Source organism: Miscanthus floridulus, chromosome 8, assembly GCF_019320115.1.
Source record: "Miscanthus floridulus cultivar M001 chromosome 8, ASM1932011v1, whole genome shotgun sequence".
In the NCBI taxonomy this organism is placed as follows: domain Eukaryota; kingdom Viridiplantae; phylum Streptophyta; class Magnoliopsida; order Poales; family Poaceae; genus Miscanthus; species Miscanthus floridulus.
Genome location: NC_089587.1, coordinates 17,575,792 through 17,599,502, shown reverse-complemented (window position 1 = coordinate 17,599,502; position 23,711 = coordinate 17,575,792). Strand labels below are relative to the sequence as shown.

Here is a 23,711-nt window from a genome sequence, read left to right as displayed (position 1 = left end):
AAAAACAAGCTCCACCGGTGAAATAATGAAAACCTCCCCTATAAAAGGAGGAGAGGCGACTCACTTGCCCCTCACTCATTCAGGTCTCTCCCTTATTCTCTGCTTTACTCTCTCATTTTTGTTGGCAGCATTACCAAATGTAATACTCTTGATATACATGTTTAAGAATGTTATGATGGTAGCCCTGAACATAATGGTTGGGGTCCCCAACATATACTAAGTCCGCAACAGATAAGACAAATCATATAATTTTAGAAACATATTTATTGTTTAGAGTAACAAAAACTTACACTTCTCTTAATCTCGGACAGACGTGGATAATCTGTTTGTCCAACGATATTATAGTGTTCATCATAAAATTGTCATCCAACAACTTTCCATCCATCATCAAATAAAAATCCTTAGTTCTTATATTGTTTTCCAACAGACCGAATGAACAAGGTTATAATTGTATCTTAGATGGGTGAAATACAAAACTTCAGTGGATAAAAATGAATGTTAACCTACAAAATAACAAATAACACTAGTAAATAAGACAACAGAAACAAAATTGAACTGAAAATAAAGCCTATTAAAACAATCCAAATTTTAGTGACAAACAACTCGTTAGCCAAAGAAGCACAAAAACTGGTGATCACGTGTGCCAATGAACACCGAAATGAGTTACTACATGCTGTAAAGTTATAGGTAGCATACTTAACTTACCCAAGCCATAACACATCGATCCTTGTCCTTGTTTTGGCTAATATACTTATGTTATTTGCCTATAAACGAATGAAATATTTAGAACATACACTTGAAATATACGTGTATAGCCATTACAACATGTGCAATATTTCGATCAACTTTTGCGACATTGATATACAACACTTGCAACATACAGAAACACTTGAAACATACTATTGCAACAGTGCTTTCAGCGTAGCATCTGCTTGGACAGGCTCATTGACGCGGAGCTCGATGCAGACATGGAGCTCGAAGCCGCGGAGTGGCGCGGAGGTCGCCGATGTGGAGCTCACCGGCGGCATGGACCTAGGCAGGGGGCAGGGGCATGCGGATGGAGCACGGCCGCAACGGGAGACACAAGTCCGGGAGCGAGCTAGTGAGCGCCTAGCGCGTCGAGCTCGCTGTGCGCGGCGGCGGCGGGGGCGTGAGCGGTGCGGACGAAGATGGCTCCAGGCGACGAGGGCAGGGACGGCGTGGGCAAGTAGTCCAGGTCCGTTTGTACAGACGCTCCACGAGCCTCGCGTCTCCTTTGTTTTAGATCAGGCTCCACCGCTGGTGACACCACAGCAACACAAGTCTCGCGTCTCAATTTTCTTCTGTTGGACAACAACACGAACAATAATAATCATGTGGCACACGAGTACATCAAGGTTCAGTGCCTCGACCGCGGCAAACCATGCAGGAGAAAGGCGCATATACTCGACACGTCAGGTGTGCAGTGATGATCGATCTAACGTTCTCCGCAAGGCCCAAGTGTCTCACGACAATATTCTCGCCTGGCTAGCTTAGCTATATATATCCACCATTGATGTATATGAACACTAGCTCCTCAAAACATCTCATGCACTAGTCAGGTACTGTGAAGAAAAGTACACGTACATGACATGCCGTTTGTACACGAACCAATCAACAGTGTAGCTCGTGCAGCTCAATCGTACCTTCACTCATGGAGTCCACGGTACAGTAACAAGTACAGTAACTGTTGTTAGCCAGCCTGTGCTTGACAAGGCCCTGAAGCCCCCGATTCCCAGCTAGTCGAGGCATCTCGAATTCTCGATCTCGTGCTACCGTCTATCTTACTCAAAACAGGGGAATCCGATCCCTAGACTATATTGACTGGGCTCTGCTACAACATATCAATGTTCTACAGCCTGTTCGGGAGGCCGTATCGTGTCGTGGATTATTTACTGCTGGCTGGTTTGGTGTGAGAGAAAAACACTATTTCCGGCTGGAAATTTACGATCGTTTACGAGCAAGCGAACAGGCTGCTAAATTTCTACCACTAACCTAGAGTCTTTTCTATCCTTTGGTTGCCATTTCCCCTTGCTGCGATAGAATCCTATCCATGGCCGAGAAATACGGCCATGTCTTCATGCTTTTCGTATCCTTCTTGCTTTCCTGCCAACGTCAGAGAATTACTACTGTCAGAAATTGCAACATAATCTGAAATACATGTCAGCTATCTTGCTTGAGCAAAACAACCTTCTATACTTGCTCCAGTGATTTTTTAGGACTCAGAAGAAACAGAAATTATCCCTAACCTCATATTTCTTAACTAACGATGTCCATAGAGATTTGCACTGTGCCGGTGTACGACTTATTCCTTGGTTCAACATGGTATCAGAAATCTCCTCCCATAGAACCATTCTTCCTTTCACGCTCTGAAATTTCTCATTCATTTCGCCACGCATCTGTATTAAGCTCTTAATTTCCTCAGGTTTCCACTTGTTCTTTTTTGAAGATTTAACTGGAGCAGGAGCTGACTGGATTGGTGAGTCCTTACCCATTATGCCAATCTTGCCCAGATTTTGTTTGTTCCCCCCATTGACAATCCGTGCAATTTTAACAGCTGTAGGGGATTTGAATGACTCCCAAAAGTGCTCCAGTGTTTTAGGCTGATGTAAATCTGAAGAGAAGAATGCTTCACCATTGGAGCTTGTGGTTGCATCATCAGGTGTTGTTCTCACGGCCTCAGGAAGGGTTTCTGTGTGACAAAGTAGTGACAGGGTTAACACAGTATCAGACAATGAAAAAGCATAGAACAAATGCACAGCTTTATGAATTAATGAAAAAGTAACAAGTCAATACAAAATGAGACACTTGATGCCAGTTTGAGTGTGGGACTATACCTGACCTGCAGATCAGTCTAAAGTTTCAAGACATGCTATGCAACACCTTATTCGAAGATACTACAGATTTAGAGTAATTCATAAGACAATTTGTTAAGAGTACCTTCAGCATCCACCTCTGGGTTGTCTGGGCGTGTTTTATAACTGCCTTCAAGACTTGTAGCTGGACTCCTGCTCAGATGGCTAGTAGCTGAGGAAGGTCCAAAATTTCCAGATGATTTAGCATTGAGGTGTTCTGAGAAACCTGCCATGGTGTTCTCCGTAGCAACCGCAATGACATCAGGCCTCTTCCCACTATACTTCCGTACCATTTTCCTCAAGATTTCAGCTACCATCCTCTCCATGTGACTAAGTGGACAATTCACAGGACAGCTTGACAATGCAGCATGAGCAGCTTTGTAGAGTGCGTCCAACAATCTTCCATTATCAAGCCATAGACATCTTGTAGTAATCTTAAATTTTCCTTTCAAACCTGACTGCGCTAAACCATGTTCCTTCTGAAGTCGGAAGATCTCCATGCTGCAAGGAATAACATGTAAAATGTTTAGGTGCACGGAACAACACTATATATGGTTTTACCATTTTGACTATTACAAAGCTCGACATAAATCACTCTCATTTCACACGAGAGGAGAAATTTTTGCTAAAGATAAACCTAGAAAATACTCCAAAACTGTACAGGAAACTACCTGACAAAAATAATGCCATCAGATGCAATTCTTAGTCTCTCATCAATGCAGAGATCAGTGGATGTACCAAAAGCCTTATCACCATCACTATACATCAGCTGTAATATCATATGTCATGTTAGACATCATAGCTGTTAAAGACAGAAAAAACGATGGTATAAAATAAATGGTTCACCTGAAGATCCTCCTTCCCTAATGAAACAAACCCATTGGACAAAACTCTTCTGTTTCTTAGATGTGACACACCAAGCATCTCACCATTTTTTATTACCTGCAATTATAGTAGCAATCTAAGAACCCTACCAATGCTAACAAATATGAGCTTTGCTGTATTATGGCAATGCAAATAATTCTTGGAATTTGAAAAAAAAAATACAGATCAAACAAGTTTCTTTTGTAAATACTCCACTGCTATTGTAGCAGAAAGGCCCTACGTTTCTTGCTGTTTGTTGAAATTCAATAGCCACTGCAGACTAAGAACCATGCACATATTCTCTCCCTTGGCATACAAATCCAGAGCGCCAAGTTACTGAGATTACTTACAGTTGTGTGCCTTATGCCAGTTGATCTTCCAAGTAATTCATGTTCTTTGAGAAATAGGAGTTCTCCATGAACAGGCAAGAAATGTTGTGGTTTAACAATCCGAAGAACTTCCTCCTGCAAATAATAAATCAAAGGCCTGTTATCATCTTAAGGCAACATCACAACACCATAAAACAAGGAGAACAAAATTTACCAGCTCCTCTCGGTAGGCATGCCCAGAGGTATGCAGGCCAGAATCTTTACCCATGATAATTTTTGGGCCAAGATCAGTGAGACGATTCATCATCTTCATTACCCGTGTCTCGTTTCCAGGAATAACCTGAAAAGAAAAGTATATGCAGGACAATAAATTGCAATGCTAACTTCCAAAAGAAAAGCATTTTTTTGCGTAAGGTGGCATTCGCATTCTGGAATGATTATAAAGATTAAGGAAAAAATACAGAACTATTTCCAGATGTTTTTTTTTTTCACTAGCATGTTCAGTATCATACATAAAAGGTACATTACTTCTCAATGTTTTCCACTTCTAGTACATTTGGTATCATTTTCCAGGCATTATCTTGACTAAAAGTAAATAATAATTTGTACAAGCCTTCAAATATGAAAATAATTTTCTTCATAATATAAGCAAGTCTTGTTCAATACAGCTGCCAGCATTAAGAGCACCCACTTATGTGAATATATAACCAATATAAAACAGGCCTAGATAGCTAACATGTATGACACCTCCCATGTGACTAATCTCAAATATTGTGAAAGCTATCAGGAAAATAAAGTGAAGGATAAATAGTAATACCTTAGCTGAATAAAGGAGGACATCCTCTTTTGATAGTTTAAGAGCATGACTTCCCCCATAAGATGCAAGATTCAGAGCTGCCCGTGGCTCTCCCTGGCAAATTTGAATACAGAGATGCAAGAGTTTTAAGGTGGCTGATGAGAGCATTTGAAAAATTTAGGCCTATAGCATGTATGTCTTACTTGTGAACCCGTAGTGATGACCAGAAGATCTTTAGGGGCATACGCATCCATGTCCTCTGCCTTGACCTGCAGGATGTTTCAACTATGCAATTAGGAAGACTACATTCTGTAAAATCATAATATGTAATGTCAAAAGATTGCACCAACAGAGAAATCATGTAGCATATCTATGTGTTGACGTCAACTTAAGGTAAACTATCGTGATATCTGAAAATAACTCAACCATCAAGTCAGACTATTACTCATAATCATTTAACATGCCTAAGCATTTGCACACGACAACTGAGATTGCAATTGTTTCATTATATGTTTACATTAAATAAACTCAAGTCCTCCCAGCAGGAACCCATAGATGGTGCCTGCTAGTAGCAGGATATTTAAACAAAAAATGCTTGCATACATTTTTGCCAGGACATCGAAGGATCTGCTGGCCATTAACAAAGAAGGAAACACTGACTCGCTGACGAATGTTAAGGCAAATAGAAAGCTATGCACCTGGATAAATACAATCAAGAATCAATTACTCTATAAGCTGCCAGACCTGCTGCAAAGTCAACCGTCTGATAATATTGGCTAAAAGATCCACAGACCCAAATGGAAGCATCAAGTTACTCTACAAGGTGTCAGGCTTGATGCAACTAGCACTCAACTATTTGAATGTGATGGGCTAAAAGATCTGCGTACCCAAAGGTAGCAGAACTACCTTTTCAATTTCCACCACTATTAAATCGCCACCTACCCACGTTAAACTGAAGCAAATAGCACTCAAACACCTTCAGTGAACTCCGATGAGTTCTGTATATATTTTCTTATAAGGTATATGATAACATGTGAGGTAAAGTAGATAGCTGAAGCTAATAAAACTATAGACTATAAAAGGACGCAGAAACAAATTATTCTCACAAAGGATGTCAACGTATGTCGATACTAGCATATCAATTGCATGTATCACAAAAGGAAAGAAGTCCATTCAAAATATTGCATCATTCATAACATCACAGTAGCAATAAACACAAAGAACATTTAACTAATCTAATAAAGTTGCAGCATACCAAGGTTGATGGATCCAGTGGTGCCTTTCCATCCTTGAAAGCAGCTTCAAGGTATGTCCTGAGTGACATTCCAACAAACACCTGTTCTAGCCCACCGAAACTACAAACTAGTTAAAACATCATCGAAATTGAACATAGTAAAGTAACACTCTGCCGAATCAAAATTTCAAAAGATTACCATTTTTCGACCAGTTAAATCTGCAGCAGCTTTGATGCTCCCAATTCGATGTATGTTTGAGGCGAATTGTGTCGTAATTACTCTTCCTTTTGCTTCCGAAATATGGCGCAACAATGAACCAGCAACAACAGATTCGCTGATTGATCTTCCAGGGGATAGAACATTTGTTGAGTCACTCATCATCTTGTATTAGGGAGGGGGGGGGGGGGGGGGGGGGGTGCGGCGGGAGGGAAAAGAAAGAAGCAATGTCAGGAACATATCAACAAAGAGCTGATCATATTAGTATAGGTCAGACCTAGGTGAACACTTCATTAATCTATTGATATTGCACAACTATTCCTAATCTTTTAATATGTTCATACTTCATAGCTGCATGAATGCATCTTTGAAGCCAGACAACAACCAAAATCAAAGACCTTCATTCAACAAACAAAAGTAATCCATATGCACAAGATATTGGATTGACTTACAAGAGTAACACCTTCTTTGGAGAGCTCCTCCAATGCTTGTCGGTCAAAAATTTTTCCATCCACGGGTGATTCATCAATCTACAAGAGAAAATAATAAAGTTATGTAAAATAGTTAAAAGTCTCTACATAAATTCTAGTAATACACTTATTGCTGATCTAACTTACTTTCCAGTCACCAGTATGGAAAATTATGCCATCACCACAGCGAAGCACTAAGCCACAACAGTCAGGAATTGAATGAGTTACACGGATGGGTTCGACTTCAAAAGGTCCAGCCTGAAATCTCTTTTTAATTCTTAAAACCTTAAGCCTGGATGAGAGGAAGATCCCAAACTCCTTCAAACGCTTCTTTATTAGCTGCCCAATTATCAATAATGCATTTCAAAATTCTGAAGATCTAAAAATTTTATGCAGGTCGTTCAACAGGGCAAAATGGCAATTGATGTGACTAGCCATCAAAACAATTTTCAGTGTTACCTCCATGGTGAAAGATGATGCAAAAATCGGTGTTGTTGAATCGAGTGCTGGAATGACCTATTAACAGTAAAAATGTTTGAAGGGAAATAAGAGCTTATGATAATTCCAAATACAGATAGAAATTCAGCGCAATTGCCGCAATAGATTACAAGGATCTGCATAATATCCAGATATCACATTCTCCGCAAAAATAAATATCCAGATACCATGTCAAGTACTTCCATATTGAGATGGGAATTCAAAAAACATCAGCGGACATATGAAGAAGACCTCACACAGGTTGAGAAAACCCCCAAACCCCTACCCCACCCATACATAGCAGCACCATAGCCCATGTGAGAACGACCACGACCCAGACCGGGCCTTAGACCTGTGCTTTGGCGTGGGACAGACGAAGGGACTTTTTTAACCCTAGCCTGAAATTCGCTCCAACAGGGAGTCGAACCCAGGACCTGAGATGTCAGATAAACAAAACAGTATCACTTCAGATGCCAGATATGTCCCTCAAATTTAGATAATTCACAACGACTAAATTCAGAAACTACGTCTGCTTTGGCCTATTTTCTAGAGAACTGCAACTTTTCTGATTTATTTTGCAGAGACACACCTTCAACTACACTAGGTATTGCTCTCACAATAATAATTACATCACATGTTATCCATCTGATATTGCAGCCCTACCTGTCATACAACACTCCCCCAACCCTACTCATTTGTTGTCAAAGGATACATTGGCATGGTCCCATTCGTCTTATGAAGCACCTCGCCTTGCTTAGTTGAAACGGGACCATGGTCTATGACAAGCAGGTGCAGGATTTCAGAATTGTTAGCCGTGACAGAATTTAAGCGTTGTAACAATGATGCTCAGTGTGGCAGTAGCTCAACACACAGAAGTTGGCTGGCACTAGAAGTTATAGTTCTTTTGAGTATTGAGTCAAAATAATCCATTATCCATTAATTTATAACTGAATCTTGTTCTGCCCTTAAAGCAGAGGTAATTGTGAAGGAACCTCTTTCTTATATCGTGGTTATACAAGACAATGACTATTTCCTACATATTAGAAGATCTTGCTAATCAAATCATTGTGGCACATTACTTCTGTTTGCATTTTGTGTGGGACATCTATGGCAATGCCAAGGTTTGGTGCCTTCATGGTTATACAAGATAATGACTATTTCCTATAAATTAGAAGACCTTGCTTATCAAATCATTGTAGTACATTACTTCTGTTTGCATTTTGTGTCAGAATCTCCGGCAATGCCAAGGTTTGGTGCCCACCGGGAGCAAATGATTGAGGGTTCTATGGCTGTAGGTTGGATCTTTCAGTTGGCCATTCTCATTTCTGTTCATGGCACCTATGTCCAAAGAGAAACTAGGGTGTTCCTTTTTCTTTGTGCATGTGTTCGTTGTACTCGAACCATTTTACTCCTTAATACAATGACGTGGAGCTCTCCTACAGAATCGAGAAAGAAAAAAATATTCATGTTTACAAACAATATAAAGGTGGCATCGCATTGATGGCGCATTTTGTTGGATTCAACTGACATCGATCTGATTCTGAGTTTCTTAACCCATGCTATTAGGGGAAAATGAAGTTTGCTGCTAGGAATAATGGATTATTCACTGCCACATTATGCCATATCACAAATGACTCAGCTGGCAACTAGTATTATAATGTTGATCGTTGATGACAAACAAAGGGGAAATCTAGACTACCTATCATTGTACTAAAACAAGAATTTGGATGTTTCCTACTACCTTTGTTCAAAAATATATTCCATGCAGGATATTAGCACAATATCTAATAATCACATTTGGCCTTTTTTTCTACTTGTATATTAGTAGAACTTCTGTAACGTATAATAGCATGAGAGCATTTTTTTATAACAATTATATAGTATTACTAATTTACTATGTCTAAACTACAATTTTTGTGGGGGCACTGGTCCACATATTTTTTTCGTAGAGACCAATTTAGGAATAAAGAGAGAATTTTACAGTAGTCCATGTTCTAGATTAATATCAGCATAAAATGATCTGGACCACTATATATCATGAATTATGTACTACAACATTTCAAACCAAAAAAAGAATATCCATCCAATGTTTCTGTAAATTACACTAAAATTCAACAAAGGAACAAGCAGGTACCAAATTAACTAGCCTGTACACAAAACATCTAACTTTCAAACAAGTACCACAAATTCTCCTTTCCGCTGTTTAGACAATTAGACTGTAGAAGGAGCTGAGACTCAACAAAGGGTTGTTGGTTTGCATGTGACTAAAGTATTAAAGTGTGTCGCAGATCATAGCCAAGCAAACATGATGAATTCGAATGGTTTACTCAAGAAGCAGGAGAATTATTTACCCAAGGCAACGCACCGATGTGATCTTCATGGCCGTGCGTGATGATAACTGCTTCAATTTTGTGGCTCCATTTCTTGATGAACGCAGTGTCTGGGATAATCTTTTGCACACCAAACTCATCATAACTGACACATTTTTAAACAGACTCTAATTCAGTGAAAAACCAGCATACGTGCTAAGGAAAATGTATACAGAATACATCTATAATGTGTAGAAAATGCTGAGTTGTTATGTGGCAGGGCAGTGTGATAGACATAGACTACAAGAGACTTATTTACTGAAGCCAGGCTCATACATACGACTTTCTATTATACAGGAACATTACTTGAGCCTAAGCACAGAACTGCAGAAAAAAATGCTAATTGCTAATTCAGTATCCAGCAGCATGATACCATATAAATGATTATTTATCGAATTTGTTGACAATTTTTTCACACATGTGGGCGTCAGGAAGGAAAAAACTTAAGCCGTTACACACACATAATTATATAAGAAAAGGCATTAAAAATAATGAGGGCTGAACTGTAGTGTAAGCGGGAGAAAGATATCGTCTCGATTACTTACTCTGGGAACATAACCCCAGCATCAATCAAGATATATCGGTCATAATTCCCCACGAGCATGCAATTCATGCCGATTTCCCCAAGACCGCCAATAGGGAGCACTCGCAGAGGAGGACCATCGGCCCCTTCATAGAACTGCTCCATCTTTCGCTTGACCGAATCTTCCAAGCTCTTGGTGGCACCCTCGGTTTTCCTCAGCCTTCTTCGGGGTGTTCTAGATTCCTGGGGCCCTGCACACATCAGGAGAGAGTTCCCTTGTCCTGTGAATATCTATGAGCACAATAATAATGCATTTGCACATTACATAGGTTACTTTTGAATCCCTATATCACATTACAACCAAAATATCCTGTCGAAGTGATGGAAATATCCTGTTGAAGAAATGGAACCGAGATGCTTTGCAAAGTAAAATGGTAAGTGTCATAAACATTTAACTGAATCCTAATTAGCCTTTTGAAATTGAACAGGTACTGGCAGCAGCCGTGCGTACCTTTCCCTGAGGAGGACGGGGTCGCGACGGCGCAGCACGAGATGGAAACGGCGGCGGATGAGGAGGGGGAGGCGGAGGCAGCGCGGCGGCGGGCGACGCCGCAGGGGCAGAGAGACGAGAGTGAGGCGAGCGCCACCATGGCGGCGGCGGCGGGACGCTCGAGTCGCTCGCTCGGGCCCGTCCGTCCAACGCCCAGGATAAGAAAGGCGGTGGCACTGGCTGTAATTTTCACTGAAACAAATCAAAGGGTTGCTGTGCGAGAAGGAAAAGAGAATGGTTTCTGCTTGGATTCTCTGTCCGACAAATGGCGTTCGAGATTTGGATGGGGCAAGGGCGGCAGCTTGGCCCAAAATCTCTCTTTTATCCACTTTTTTACAAGATTTTTCTTTTCGGCTCTACGCTAATTGTACAGTACTAAGAAAAACTTAAGCCACTTATGAATATATTGAATTTTTCTGCATCATTTCTCATATTTTACCTCATTCGTTTATAGATGAAAATATATAGTGTGTGCTTTCGGTCAAACGGTTGAAAACACCGTATTAGTACTCTTCGTCAACCATGTAAAATGTAAAGATTATTATAATCAATTTGGTATTGAAATACAGAATTTACAAAAACAAATCTCCCAATATATATAGATTAAGCTCTATTTTTCCTAAGGATGTATTAAGCTTTTACTTTACTTTGAACTTTTTTGTCTTATAATCTGTACTTTTCAGCTTGTTTTTTCAACCGGAACGGTGTTTTTCTCTCACAACGAATCCGCGGGAACAGTGTTTCGACTTGTTTTTTCAGCGAAACGAACGGGGCCTATCTCTTGGTGGCTATTTATAGCTACTCCCTAAATCCATATCCGCATCAAAATGGGTATGGTATGGACAAAAATTGTAGGACATAGGTATAGCCACATGTCTCCAATAGTGATCATATTGTACTCCAACTCCAAGTATCTCTTTCCTATTAGCTTGATCCTTATCCAATATACTCCAATGGGTGTGGAAAAATAAGTATGGATGCCACTGGGAAGGATGAGGAATAGATAATGATGACCTCAATCTGAATGTGGACAAGTATGAGTGTGCAAAATGATTAGTTTAATTGATCTGTGTCTCATAACTTTCGTTGTGTTCATGTTCATTATGTTATATCAAGTTTGAGGATGTTTTTTTTTCTCATGGCTATGAACTATGAACTCTCAAAATATGGTTCCTTTTTTATGACTTCTTGCACTTCTATTCATAGATCATGGAGTGGTTTTCATGCCTTTTGTTTTCAAAAGTTTTCTATGAAGTTATAGTGAGGATAACATTAGACGCTACATATAAAGTATTTGATATTTTTTTTTCATGGGTGCAGTTCAAGTGCCCGTTTCAAAAATCAAGGAGGCAAGCTAGATGGGCACCAATCTTGTGGGCAACCTGGTTGAGCGTTTCAAATGGATGCAAATCTAGCAATTGAACCTGAACATTCTTTTTCTTCTTCTTCTCTCTCTGGGGAGGAGGATCTTCTGTGTTTTGCTAGCTCAAGATGCACAGGCATTCCATGCTAGCGAGCTAATGGAAATTCAAAATGTCATATATGCACCATCATCAAGTCCTTGTATACTATATATTGGTTCTTGATTGTGATTTTGCCACTGGGAAAAAATCATAATTTTATATTTACCAACGAAAATATCGATAGGCTTTTTCTATCGATTTTTCTTTAAAATTCTTGCATTTCCAACAACGGAAGAATGGAGAGCCAGTGGTGACAAAGTATATTTGTATTCCTCCTTTTCAGTAGCGTAAGCCACATAAGAGCACTCCTAACCCAGAAACTAAGATAATTCATATGTTCATTAATTATAGTGTCAATCAACTAAGAAAAATAGTGATGTGGATTGGAATTAAAAAAGAGAGAAGAAAATAATTTCTTAGATAATAAACTAGTATGTCTACACGAGAACCTAGCTAGATAATAAAGAAAAACATGTAATTGGAGATAAAAGTATTTTAACAAAAAAAACTCAAAACTATGTGCATGTCATAAAAACTAGTACGCGTGGTTTCTTCTTGTGGATTAAAAAAAACTGCCTTAACGCTGCCCTAACCGAACAATTGGGTTATTTTTTTTTATATAAAACGAATCAACGACCGGACCGACTCGCCTCTTTTCGCAGAAAACCCTCAACTTCTCCACTCCCTTCGATCCACCCCCGCATCACAGGGAGTCCTCCACTTCACTCCTGCCCACTTCCGGCGATGGCCGGCCGCCTCCCGGGCGCCGCCGCGTCCTCACCGCTGCCCCGCGCGCTCCTCCTCCTCGCCGCGCTCGCGCTATTCTCCATTTCCTTCCTCTCACTCCGCTCCCTCCGCCCCGCCGCCAAGTCCCGTCCCCTCCTCCGGCTCCAGTCCTCCTCGTCGGTGTACCACTCTCCGGAGGCGTTCGCGGCGGGGTACGCGGAGATGGAGCGGAGCTTCAAGGTGTACATCTACCCGGACGGCGACCCCAAGACATTCTATCAGACGCCTCGCAAGCTCACGGGGAAGTACGCCAGCGAGGGCTACTTCTTCCAGAACATCCGAGAGAGCCGCTTCCGCACCGACGACCCCGACCAGGCGCACCTCTTCTTCGTCCCCATCTCGCCCCACAAGATGCGCGGCAAGGTGGCTTCCCTATCTCTCTTGGACTCTATCCATCTCGCTGTAACCCAGTACTGATGGTATTAGTCATTGGCGCATTGGATTAATGTTGAACTGTCCTTAGCGTGCCCCAAACCACTTGAACATTTGCTAATGTCAAATATTGCCTCATAGGAGTTAGGTTATTCTGAATCTTTTGGTTAGCATAATGCGTAGTGTAGTTACAATCATCTTTCTTGATTGGTTGCATTGTGATGCTTCCACTAAGGTTTGGACAAATCATGATTAATGGTTTGACAGGGGGAGTAGAATCTGTGGAATTTCCATTTTAGTTGAGCTTGCACTTGTAATGGGTTATTGTAGTATGTTAATTAATGTGTGCCTATGGCTGCTGATTGATTTGGTAGGTTATCACTTTGATGTAAGATCCTTGGTTCTTAACTTGTTGTTTCACTTTAATTGCAAGTCATTTGTTTTTCCCTCTGGGATACCTGTTGAGTTTTCATTTTCAAATTTAAGGAACCCTGTATGATTGATATGCTTATTATATTCATCTTTAATTTCTGCTCTTGTTTCCTTGTAACGGTAGTTATGTACGTGTGTTGTTTTGGCATTGCAGGGTACTACATATGAGAATATGACGGTGATAGTTAAGGACTACGTAGAAGGTTTGATAAACAAGTATCCTTACTGGAACCGGACACTAGGAGCAGACCACTTTTTTGTCACCTGCCATGATGTGGGTGTGAGAGCATTTGAAGGACTTCCATTCATGGTGAAAAACTCTATTAGAGTTGTATGTTCGCCAAGCTATAATGTTGACTTTATACCGCATAAGGATATTGCCCTTCCTCAAGTGCTACAGCCGTTTGCCCTACCTGAAGGAGGAAATGATATTGAGAACAGGTTAGTGATTGTTCAGTACAAATACTGTGGAGAATTCCTGGTATGTTTATCCTAATGAATTTTCAAGATTGTGTTAGTGTTCTTGGCCGTTCATTTACTCTAGTGCTTAAGGCTATAATGCCACAAAAAAATGGGAAAAAATATTCAAATGTCAAATGAAAACTCTATATGGAACACACTTACTTGTGCGGTTGTCTCCTCATTCATGCCTTGAAGTGTACATGGTTTCACACTGCCCATTGCTCCAAGCTAATGCTAAGAATCACTTAGGTATAGGAAAATTAGAAGTTGATTGCAGCTGTGGACTTGTTTTTGCCACCTTATTAAAATATAATGCTTGCATGTTGTTTAATTATGGCCTCTCTCCTTTTTCTCTCATTAATCTTTATTACTTTCACACATCACATTTATGACTAAATATTCATACAGCTAGTCATTGTTATATTCCCAAGGCAACAATACCCTGGGCGCCATGGTCATTTTCTTCTATCATTCTCCTAGCTTTAAACGTTTCTTGTGTCCCAACTAAAATACATCTCAGAAAAAGAACTGGAGGGACTACATCATAAACTCTATCTGTTAGCCTATTACAAATTATATTTTATTATTGTTTTGCAATTCAATCAGGACAATTCTTGGCTTTTGGGCTGGCCATCGCAATTCCAAAATAAGAGTTATCCTAGCACGAGTTTGGGAAAATGACACAGAGCTTGCTATCAGCAACAATCGGATCAGTAGAGCTATCGGAGAGCTAGTTTATCAGAAGCAGTTTTACCGGACCAAGTTCTGTATCTGTCCTGGTGGTTCTCAAGTTAATAGTGCCCGTATATCTGACTCAATACACTATGGTTGTGTTCCTGGTTAGTATTTCTACTTGTAAACTTTGATGGTGCATCTCATTGTTCTTTCTATTTCCTTTTTATGGGAATAGAGTATTTTAGTTCCTTCCTGATTACATTGTTCTGATACATATTCTTCTACCCTTTTAGTTATTCTGTCAGACTACTATGACCTGCCTTTCAATGATGCCCTTGACTGGAGAAAGTTTGCGGTTGTACTTAGGGAGAGAGATGTATATCAACTGAAGAATATCTTGAAATCAATATCACAGGAGGAGTTTGTTTCATTACATAAATCTCTAGTTCAGGTTTGTTTGTTCTGAACACCTGTACTCTTACTATACTATGTTCTTTGCATTCACTGTTCTAAAAAAAAGTAGGTCCAGTTACACTTGGCAGCATTGAAATTTCAAATATTGAATTAGACTAATAGGAAAACGATCTATAATATTACATAATAACAGTAATATGTCAGTAGCAAATTAGCTACTCTGAAGTTTATTTGTGTAAGAAGTGTGCTTTGCCAATTGTTTTTGCCATAGTTCTCTGAAATGTCAGTTTGAGATAACTAGATTCCTAACTAAATTACAGTTTAGTTTCGCACTAACAAGTTAAATTACAATACAGGTGCAGAAACACTTCGTGTGGCATTCACCTCCTGTCTCCTACGATGCATTCCACATGGTTATGTATGAACTGTGGCTGCGTCATAATGTGATAAAGTACTGAAGCCTCAGCCTCTGAGTTTTGATTGCTAACCTAAATGACTGATCCGTGATCCATCAGAAAGACACTACCAAGTTTGACAGCCTGCTGGTACTACCTTGAAAATGGGCTTTTGGTTCTTTTGCTCTCAGAATCTCCAGCTGGATGGATATTGAATATAATGTTTGCTATGCATGGTGCAATGGAGAGCATGCCCATGAAAGAGCTGGCCATTGTTCAGCATATATGACAAAACTGATGGATTGGTTGATTCTTTTTAACAATAGTTAGCTTCCTGTATTGCAATCTTTTCCTCTAGATATTTCTTATATTTCGCGGATCAGCTTGGTTGATTGCATGTAGGTTTCTGAGTTTCTCACGCAATTTTTTGTGTTCATTGGCTTCAGGCATGTAAGTAATGTACAATATTATTGATGAGAAACATAGTTTAATTCCTTCTGACTGAACAGATAGCTGTGAGTTGTGACAAACAAATCATCTGATTTTGTGGCCTTCTTGATTTTTCAAGCCCCCCACCCAAAAAAAAAATGTTAAGCCAAATTTGACCTTTTGGTGTGTCAGTGTGTGTGTTGGGGGCAGGGGGTTGTTTACAAACTGGTGCCAAATACAAGCATTTTGATATAGGAGATGAATATAATTGATCCAGGAGGGATGGATTTGGGTTGGGTGAATGTGAATAGTAGCAAAATGGTTTGCCCACAAACTTGCAGTACCTGATTTCTTAGGTATGCAACACAGTATCCATGTAAAATTTCAAATCACCAGGCACTCTCGAACACAAAATATTATCTTGTATTCACTCCGTTCCAAATTATAAGACGTTTTGGCTTTTAGTGTATACACTATGTCTAGTTATGTAGTAAAAATAATGTATCTAGAAAGCAGATACATCTGCATCGATAAGCAAAATACTTGTGCTTACTGTGACTATAGATATTGCTACCATGCATGCCATGTGTTACTGATTATCATAATGGAATAGCAGTCCAAATCAAGGATACATCCAATTACTAGGTGAATCACTGGAAGACTCGCTTTACCTCTCTTTACTGCAGATATATTTCTTACAACACAGACTTATCAGTAATACCTTTTACATTGTATCAATGAACTATGTTGTTCTTGAGCATATCAACATGGCACGCATCATTTTCTTTCATAGAGAGGTGGAAAGTACACGAGCCAGCCTTCGGCAGTACCAGCTTTATATAATGTTCAGTAGTACCAGCTAGTGATCACTTGATAAGGATGCACCTAATGGGTGAGCCATCACATCCAATAAGTCTGAGAGGTAAGCAGTGCAACATATATACTCCAGTCTTTACATGGTCTAGTTTGAGACCTTCGATTGGTATTATGTCCTGAGAGAACAAAGTAAACAAATCAACCAATTATTCAAGCTAGCCAATGATACGTGTCATGAACACAGGTCGATGGTACAGATGAAATATTCCATGATTCAAATGTATATAAGATGTTAGATGACATGTCCAATCCATTCTGATTATCACCTACACTATACATGAAGTGGAATGTTCTTTGGCGAAGCAAAACGAAGCAAGGACAACCCCCCAAAAGATTACTTGGCATGGAATTCTAGAGCTAATACTTAGCTAAACTTGTCAACTTGCAAATTTAATGCATGCTTTTTTATTACATTAATTAATAACCTTGACATGTAATTTTTCTGCAGTAGAATAGTGCAATGATGCTACACACAAGGTGGGAAACTGCATTATCTTACTCGTCTATTTAAAAAGACCAAATGGGCTGATATCAAGTGATCAAATGCCGCAACTGATAGATAGTCAATCCCTGCATAGTTTCCATATCAGTAAGTTAAGTACTATATGTATTGATTCACCAAGTAGCAAAAAGTCAAAGAAGAAACAATTATTCACAATTCGAGGTTCCTAGATAGTCAGCAACTCTGAATCGAGATAAAAAAAAAAAGTAACGGACAGATGGAAACTAGCACACGAGAGAAACCAAGCTTCATTCAGACAGTACAGTATTAGTCTTCATATGCTGTCAGGGTTATAATTTCTTACCAACTAGCTTGATGTCAGTGTTGTCAACTAACCATTGTGCACCATCCTCTGTGAACCCAACAAAACTCGTGTCAATTTCCTTGGTCCACATTAGCTTCCTGGAAAACATTTGCTTGCATGTTCAGCAGTCTACACAACAGCTGTCTAATGATATTTGAATTTTGCAATGTTATATCCTGATGAAGAAGAGCCATACCTGTCAGTGTTTAGTGTTCTGAAAAGAACTCGGCGAATTCCTTTCGTGATATTTAGGGACTCCATTGCTTGAGCTACATGGAGTAAGTGGGTATTTAAGACACTAGGTACTATTCATGCTACATTTACATCTTAAAAGGAAAACTAACACTTGTGTAACTAATGCTAGTCGTTTGTTCACTGGAACCAAACACAGCACGATCGTGCACATGATGATGCATTTGATAGAGAAATTGGTATCTCTGTACAATAATACACGTTTCCAAGGAAGTTTGTATGGATGTTTATTAGAATGATAAATAGCACTCACGTGGTAATTCATCGGATAAGTTGATAGAGCTAGTTCATAGAAAACATTAGTACGCGTGATATACCTGTTATATTTGTGTGCCTCGGAACATCAATGAGTAACGCAGGCCCTGTCCAGAAAGAAGAATCAAACTCTGTCAAATCATACATGAGAACATCAAGGGTTTGAATCCATTTTTACATGCAGAATGTTGAAGTAGAAGACAGAAATTTGGAATGGTTTGAATGGGTTAATCCTCATACAGAAGTCCTACAGAATTTATGTAAAATCCCTGCATTCTAAACATGGTGTAAACGGTACTAGTACAATATATTCAGTCAATTTTGCATCCATTCTGAACCTGACAATGTGCCCTGCAACTGCAAGAAACGCACCCATCCCAGGTTCAGACTAGTGATGTTTCCTCAACTCAACTGGGAAACATTCGCGATACCAGAAATCCAGAATCCGTCTTGAAACGGAGGAACACACTCAGCCTACCATTCAGGACGTCGAGGTCGAGCTTGTCGACGCCGAGGCCGGCCTCGAAGTGCTCCTGGACCATGTGGCCCGGCGCGTCGACATGGGTCCCGGAGTGCACCACCATGCGTAGCTCCGACACGTTGTTGACGGAGCCGTTGGCCATGGACTCCGTGAGCCGGGTGACCGCGCCAAGCCCGTCCCGCCCGGGGAACGGCAGCTCCGGCCGGTACGCGTGCGTGATGTCCACGATGCGCCCGCCGCCGTACTCCTCAAGCCCCGCCTCCACGGCAGAGGCCGCGGCGGGACCGTAGGCGGTGGCGTCGGCGTACGCCGGGTGGGCGGCGCTCATGCCGCTCCCCCGCGCGACAGGAACGCGCGGCGCCACTGTTGAGGCGAGCAGGAGCATCGCCATCAGAGGAGAAGCAGACATGGCCACGAGCTCGCAGTCCAGACGACCAGAAGGCGACGGCGCGACGCAGTCCAGAAGACCAGAAGACAAGAAGATGAGCGCCAACTGAGCAATAATGTTACGGCAACTGAGCTGTTTGGACGCCACGGCTTTTGAGAGGCCTGGTCCCTGGGGGTTTCCTTCAGCATTAAGCGATTCTTGATTTCTTTCAGCATCTGCAGCACAGGTCAGGTCAGGTAGCTTGAGTTCCAGCCTTCTGTTCGTCGTCTTCCTCAGCGAAACGACAGGTACCGGTTTTCTCCATTTCGAAGAGAAAATTGTCGCACACGGCAGATATGATCGCAACTATCAACAACCAATTGCCAAAATACTATGCATGATGCCGATTCAGAAGGCTAATACAATTGGGTTCTGAAGTTTCGTCTCTTCTTTCAAAACTTACACTGATTTCTGCATTTGTTTATATCACAACAGGAGAACGCAATAGCACCAATTTAAATTCCTATCAATTTCTTAAGTGGGATCAAACCCTTGTTGCAACTAGCATTTATTTTGGGACAAATCCTCAATTTATTTGATTTAATTAATTATAAACGAGCCAAGCCCAATTAAATTCAACACATGGCAGATGTGAGGCAACAAGCAACAACTAATTGCCAAAATAAAGGCATGATACTAATTCAGAAGCTTAATTGGGCGCTGAAGTCTTGCTTCTTCTTCTTTTCAGAACTTATGTTGATTTCTGCATTTGTCATTCGTGAAGCACGAGGTCTCAGCCTCTCAGGCCTCTAGTTTACAGTCAACTGTAGTCTGTAGGTATGTCTTACATTACCGGCTTACCAAAAGGAATTTTCTTGATGGAAGTATTGCTGCTTCTTTATTGTCCACACAAGCATATATACATGGGGTACACAACATTTTCGTTCATATAGACGGGGACTGCGAACCAATGCGTTGGCCACGATGAAGCATCAGCTCAGCTGGCATGATACAATGTCACCTCCAGCAAGAGCAGGGAATGATCACTTGATGAGGATGCATCTGGTCGGTGCACCCTCGGCTCCAACCAGCCTGAGAGGTAAACAATGCAGCATGTATATTCCCGCCTCAATGTCGTCTAGTTTCAGGCCTTCAACAGGGATTATATCCTGGTATAATAAAGGGAAAATTAATCAATGGTTTACATGCTATGCGATAAGCAAACTTTTTTTTTTTTGAGTTATGTAGTCACTAGTCAGTAACGCCGCTTTGACAATTGACATGGGAATCTTCTGCGGTAGAATAAGGGAATAACAGAATGAGACTACAGGTATGCTAAATGCAGCCAAAGTTATCTGGGTGTGCCTGAAATGTTTTGGTCAGCAAACTATATGTATCTTACCGGGGTTTTGAAGAAGACCACATGGGCAGAGATCAAGTAATCAAATGCTGCAACTGATAGAGCATCAACTCCTGCATAATTGACAGTAGCAGTATTTTGTAAGTTTCAACTGACCCACCAAGAAATATCTGAGAACAAATTGAAAGTTTGTCCCCAACACTATGGATTCCTGGCAAGTGTGTGTCAGGTTCATGAAAACGAAATGTTATGAATAGATAGCAACCAACACGTAAGGAAAACAAAGCTTTGTCAGTGACAAAAAATAGGAAGAAAAACGAGGTTTGCCTCAATTTGTATGCAGCCAGGGAAATAATTTCTTACCAATTAGCTTTATGTCAGTGTTGTCAACTAACCACTGTGCGCCATCCTCTGTAAATCCAACATAGCTCATGTCACCTCCCTTCCTCCACATCAACTTCCTAAAAGACATTTCCTTACACGTTCAGTGCAGTCCATAAAATGGTTGTCTAGTGCTATTTGAATGGTGTAAATAAACACATAAGCCACACCTGTCAGTGTTCAGTGTCCTGAATAAAACTCGGCGAACTCCTCTTGGGATATTTAGGAATTTCATCGCTTCAGCTGCATAGAGTTATTGGGGTTTAACATACCTATATACTACTAGCAGTAAATCCTAGGCAGCAAACATAGGCCTATCCTCTGGAGCCACACTAGCACACAAGCCTTGATAGACAAACTGGCACCATCTGTTTTAGCATCACAAAAGTGAATATATGCTCATCTCAAACCATGTTATATGAATCTTTGCCACATGATAGTATGTATGAAAAGTGCGTGCACATCAATGATGGTATGGATCAAAATCCGCCTATAAGAGCAACAGTTGGGAACGAGGTGGTTCAACAGATAATTTGGTAATAAAGTATCTAGTTCACTGAAAGAAAAATGAAAGCGTTCTACCTGTTATGTTTGTGTCCCTCGGAACATCAACTAGCAACGCAGGTCCTGTCCAGAGAAGATGAATCAATCATGGTCAGTCAAAGCATTTACGACGTGAATTGAACCATATATAATCAAGTGTAAGTGTAACATGCAAAATTCAGAACTGATAGCCTTTCTCGCATCCCTTCTGATTCTGAATGTGAAAACATCATCTACAAGAAACCAACCCTGGTTATGAGCTGAAGCCTGAATACATGGTAACGAGCTCGCAGTCCGAGCTTGCGAACAGGAAACCGAGCAGCTGCATTCTGCTGCTTTTGATAACACTTATCGTTTCATTTCAGACCACGGAACAATTTGGCTTTTGTTCATGGCTTACTTAATTATTGGGATAAAGGACGGACACTGACGTGTGGCGAGTCTTTGAGTTTAGAAATCATTTTTGCTAGAAATAGCAAAGGGGTGAGGCGTGATAGAAATAAGAAATTTGATGAGGCCCCAGCTGGGCTCCAATTCGAGCACCATGTAGATGCCAGCTGCCGAAGCCACTCTACGCAACGCCTTTTTCAGTTGCATCGTTCTAACGAAGACGATCATATATGTGCATGCTAGTGCCGCTTTCGACAAGTTCACGAAAGTTAGCGCTCTACTCTGTGTGCCACCTAGTTCTTGCGCAGACGATAGCACCTTTTACGGGAGTTTCTGTAAACTATCGTAGCCAAAAATTCGTTGGAGGTCTTGACTGCGAGATGTTCAAGTGTGGCTGCCCGGTGGACCCGGCTTGTCAGCGACAGCGAGGAGGGTTTCAGAATTATCCTGCCGGCGGCTGTCGCGCTAACGGACAAGCAGTGAGTGGTGGCTAAAGAATCGGGGAATCACGAATTCCTCATCTCGTTCTCGTCCTCCCCAGTCGGAGTCCCCTCCCCACCAAGTTCATCTGAACTGACGCCGGCCCAATCTCCCCAAAGAGCAGGGATTTCTGAGATGATGTCGCGTTCGCGTACCGTTGAGGACGTCGAGGTCGAGCGTGTCGACGTCGAGGCCGGCGGCGAAGTGGGCCTGGTTGATGTGGCCCGGCGCGTCGACGTGGGTGCCCGCGTGGCACTCCATCCGCAGCTCCGAGAGGTTGTACTCGGACCCGTCCGCCATGGACTCCTTGAGGCGCACCACGGGCCCCGTGACCGCCCCCGTCGCGAACGCCGGCAGGTCCGGCACGTACGCGTGCGTGATGTCGATGATGCGCCCGGGGCCGCGCTCCTCCAGCCGCCGCAGCTCCGCACCCGCGCCGGCGGCGGCGGGGGCGTCCACCGTGCAGGCGCCCTCGTCGGAGTCGCGCTGGTGCGCGTCGTCGGCCGCCGACGCGGAGAGGGGCACCGCCGCGAGGAGGAGCGCGAGCAGCAGGGCGGCGCCCATGATCGTGGTGGGGAGCGGAGCGGAGCTGAGCTCTCGGGCTGGACCGAAGGAATCTGGACTGGGGGCGGGCGGTAGCTAGCTGCTGCGCGCTCGCGCCGTAGAGTGACGGTTGGCAGACTATTCCACCGCGCGCGGGATTTATGGACTCTCGTTCGCCGCCCCGTCGCCGTCGCATTCGCAAACCGCCAACCGCACGGTAGCGGCCTGCGGGAGATCCAACCCAACTTGGGGCTGCTGCGGCTACTGAATGCTACCGTGGCGCGAGCGCGACCATGGAACGCCAGATTTTAATCAGACGGCCAATGGTGTAGTGTGATCTAACTTGGTGAACTGCACTAGCTGCACGATGGATGGGAATTGGTGTGGGACACACCAACAAAAAAAAAATCAAAAAATCCACACCGTGCACCACTTTACGTGTGTAGCCAAGTGAGGACCTTTGTCTTTTGTGCACGACTCGTAGTGAGAAGGGGCGTGCAGTTTACGTAGTACTATGTGAAACCAAAAGTCAGACCGTCTCATCAACTGCCCACTGGAGTAGCTGGGTTTCATGTCAGCATGCGCGCAATCACAGGAGTTTCATTTTCATGATCGCAAATCGAAAGCGACCGCGACAAGCTACGACGAGGTGCGCACCAAAACAATCCATCTGCATATTTGCTGGTTGGTTTCTAGGTTGGTTTGGATTGGTTGGTGCTGGTTTGTTATGAGAGAAAAACATTGTTGACTGGTTGAATAAGCCTGACTAAAAGCAACAAGCGAACAGGGTGAATACCACGTCGCCACCTCAGCTCAACTCCTCGTTGGCCGGTCGGCCAGCAGAGAG

The 23,711-nt window shown here is 41.9% G+C and overlaps 3 protein-coding genes across 5 annotated transcripts; all 3 read right to left on the bottom strand.

The window, feature by feature from the left end:
- Positions 1–544: 544 nt before the first annotated feature.
- On the bottom strand, positions 545–14,785 carry LOC136475856 (ribonuclease J-like). 2 transcript variants are annotated; one of them, XM_066473494.1, is made up of 19 exons: positions 14,380–14,785; positions 14,020–14,168; positions 10,664–10,882; positions 10,175–10,403; positions 9,612–9,735; positions 7,243–7,299; positions 6,931–7,122; positions 6,766–6,843; positions 6,296–6,478; positions 6,118–6,198; positions 5,066–5,131; positions 4,884–4,976; positions 4,281–4,406; positions 4,088–4,201; positions 3,720–3,815; positions 3,545–3,642; positions 2,959–3,374; positions 2,268–2,710; positions 545–2,124 (listed from the first exon to the last, which is right to left on the bottom strand). In XM_066473494.1, the coding sequence occupies exons 2-19, from the start codon at positions 14,123–14,125 to the stop codon at positions 2,026–2,028; spliced, it is 2,820 nt and encodes a 939-aa protein (XP_066329591.1). In that variant the 5' UTR covers positions 14,126–14,168; positions 14,380–14,785; the 3' UTR covers positions 545–2,025. The 2 variants fall into 2 exon arrangements, with proteins under 2 accessions (XP_066329591.1, XP_066329592.1); XM_066473495.1 differs by lacking the exons at positions 10,664–10,882; positions 14,020–14,168; positions 14,380–14,785 and having other exon boundaries at positions 9,626–9,735; positions 10,175–10,347.
- A 1,995-nt stretch (positions 14,786–16,780) lies between these two features.
- LOC136475859 (cyclase-like protein 1) lies at positions 16,781–19,604 on the bottom strand. 2 transcript variants are annotated; one of them, XM_066473498.1, is made up of 6 exons: positions 18,798–19,604; positions 18,382–18,426; positions 18,009–18,081; positions 17,813–17,910; positions 17,506–17,576; positions 16,781–17,122 (listed from the first exon to the last, which is right to left on the bottom strand). In XM_066473498.1, exons 1-6 carry the CDS (start codon positions 19,207–19,209, stop codon positions 16,997–16,999), a joined length of 825 nt encoding a protein of 274 aa, XP_066329595.1. In that variant the 5' UTR covers positions 19,210–19,604; the 3' UTR covers positions 16,781–16,996. The 2 variants fall into 2 exon arrangements, with proteins under 2 accessions (XP_066329595.1, XP_066329596.1); XM_066473499.1 differs by lacking the exon at positions 17,506–17,576.
- A 403-nt stretch (positions 19,605–20,007) lies between these two features.
- Positions 20,008–22,994, bottom strand: LOC136475860 (cyclase-like protein 1). The gene is made up of 6 exons (XM_066473500.1): positions 22,477–22,994; positions 21,491–21,535; positions 21,079–21,151; positions 20,891–20,988; positions 20,570–20,640; positions 20,008–20,336 (listed from the first exon to the last, which is right to left on the bottom strand). Exons 1-6 carry the CDS (start codon positions 22,883–22,885, stop codon positions 20,211–20,213), a joined length of 822 nt encoding a protein of 273 aa, XP_066329597.1. The 5' UTR covers positions 22,886–22,994; the 3' UTR covers positions 20,008–20,210.
- Positions 22,995–23,711: the final 717 nt, after the last annotated feature.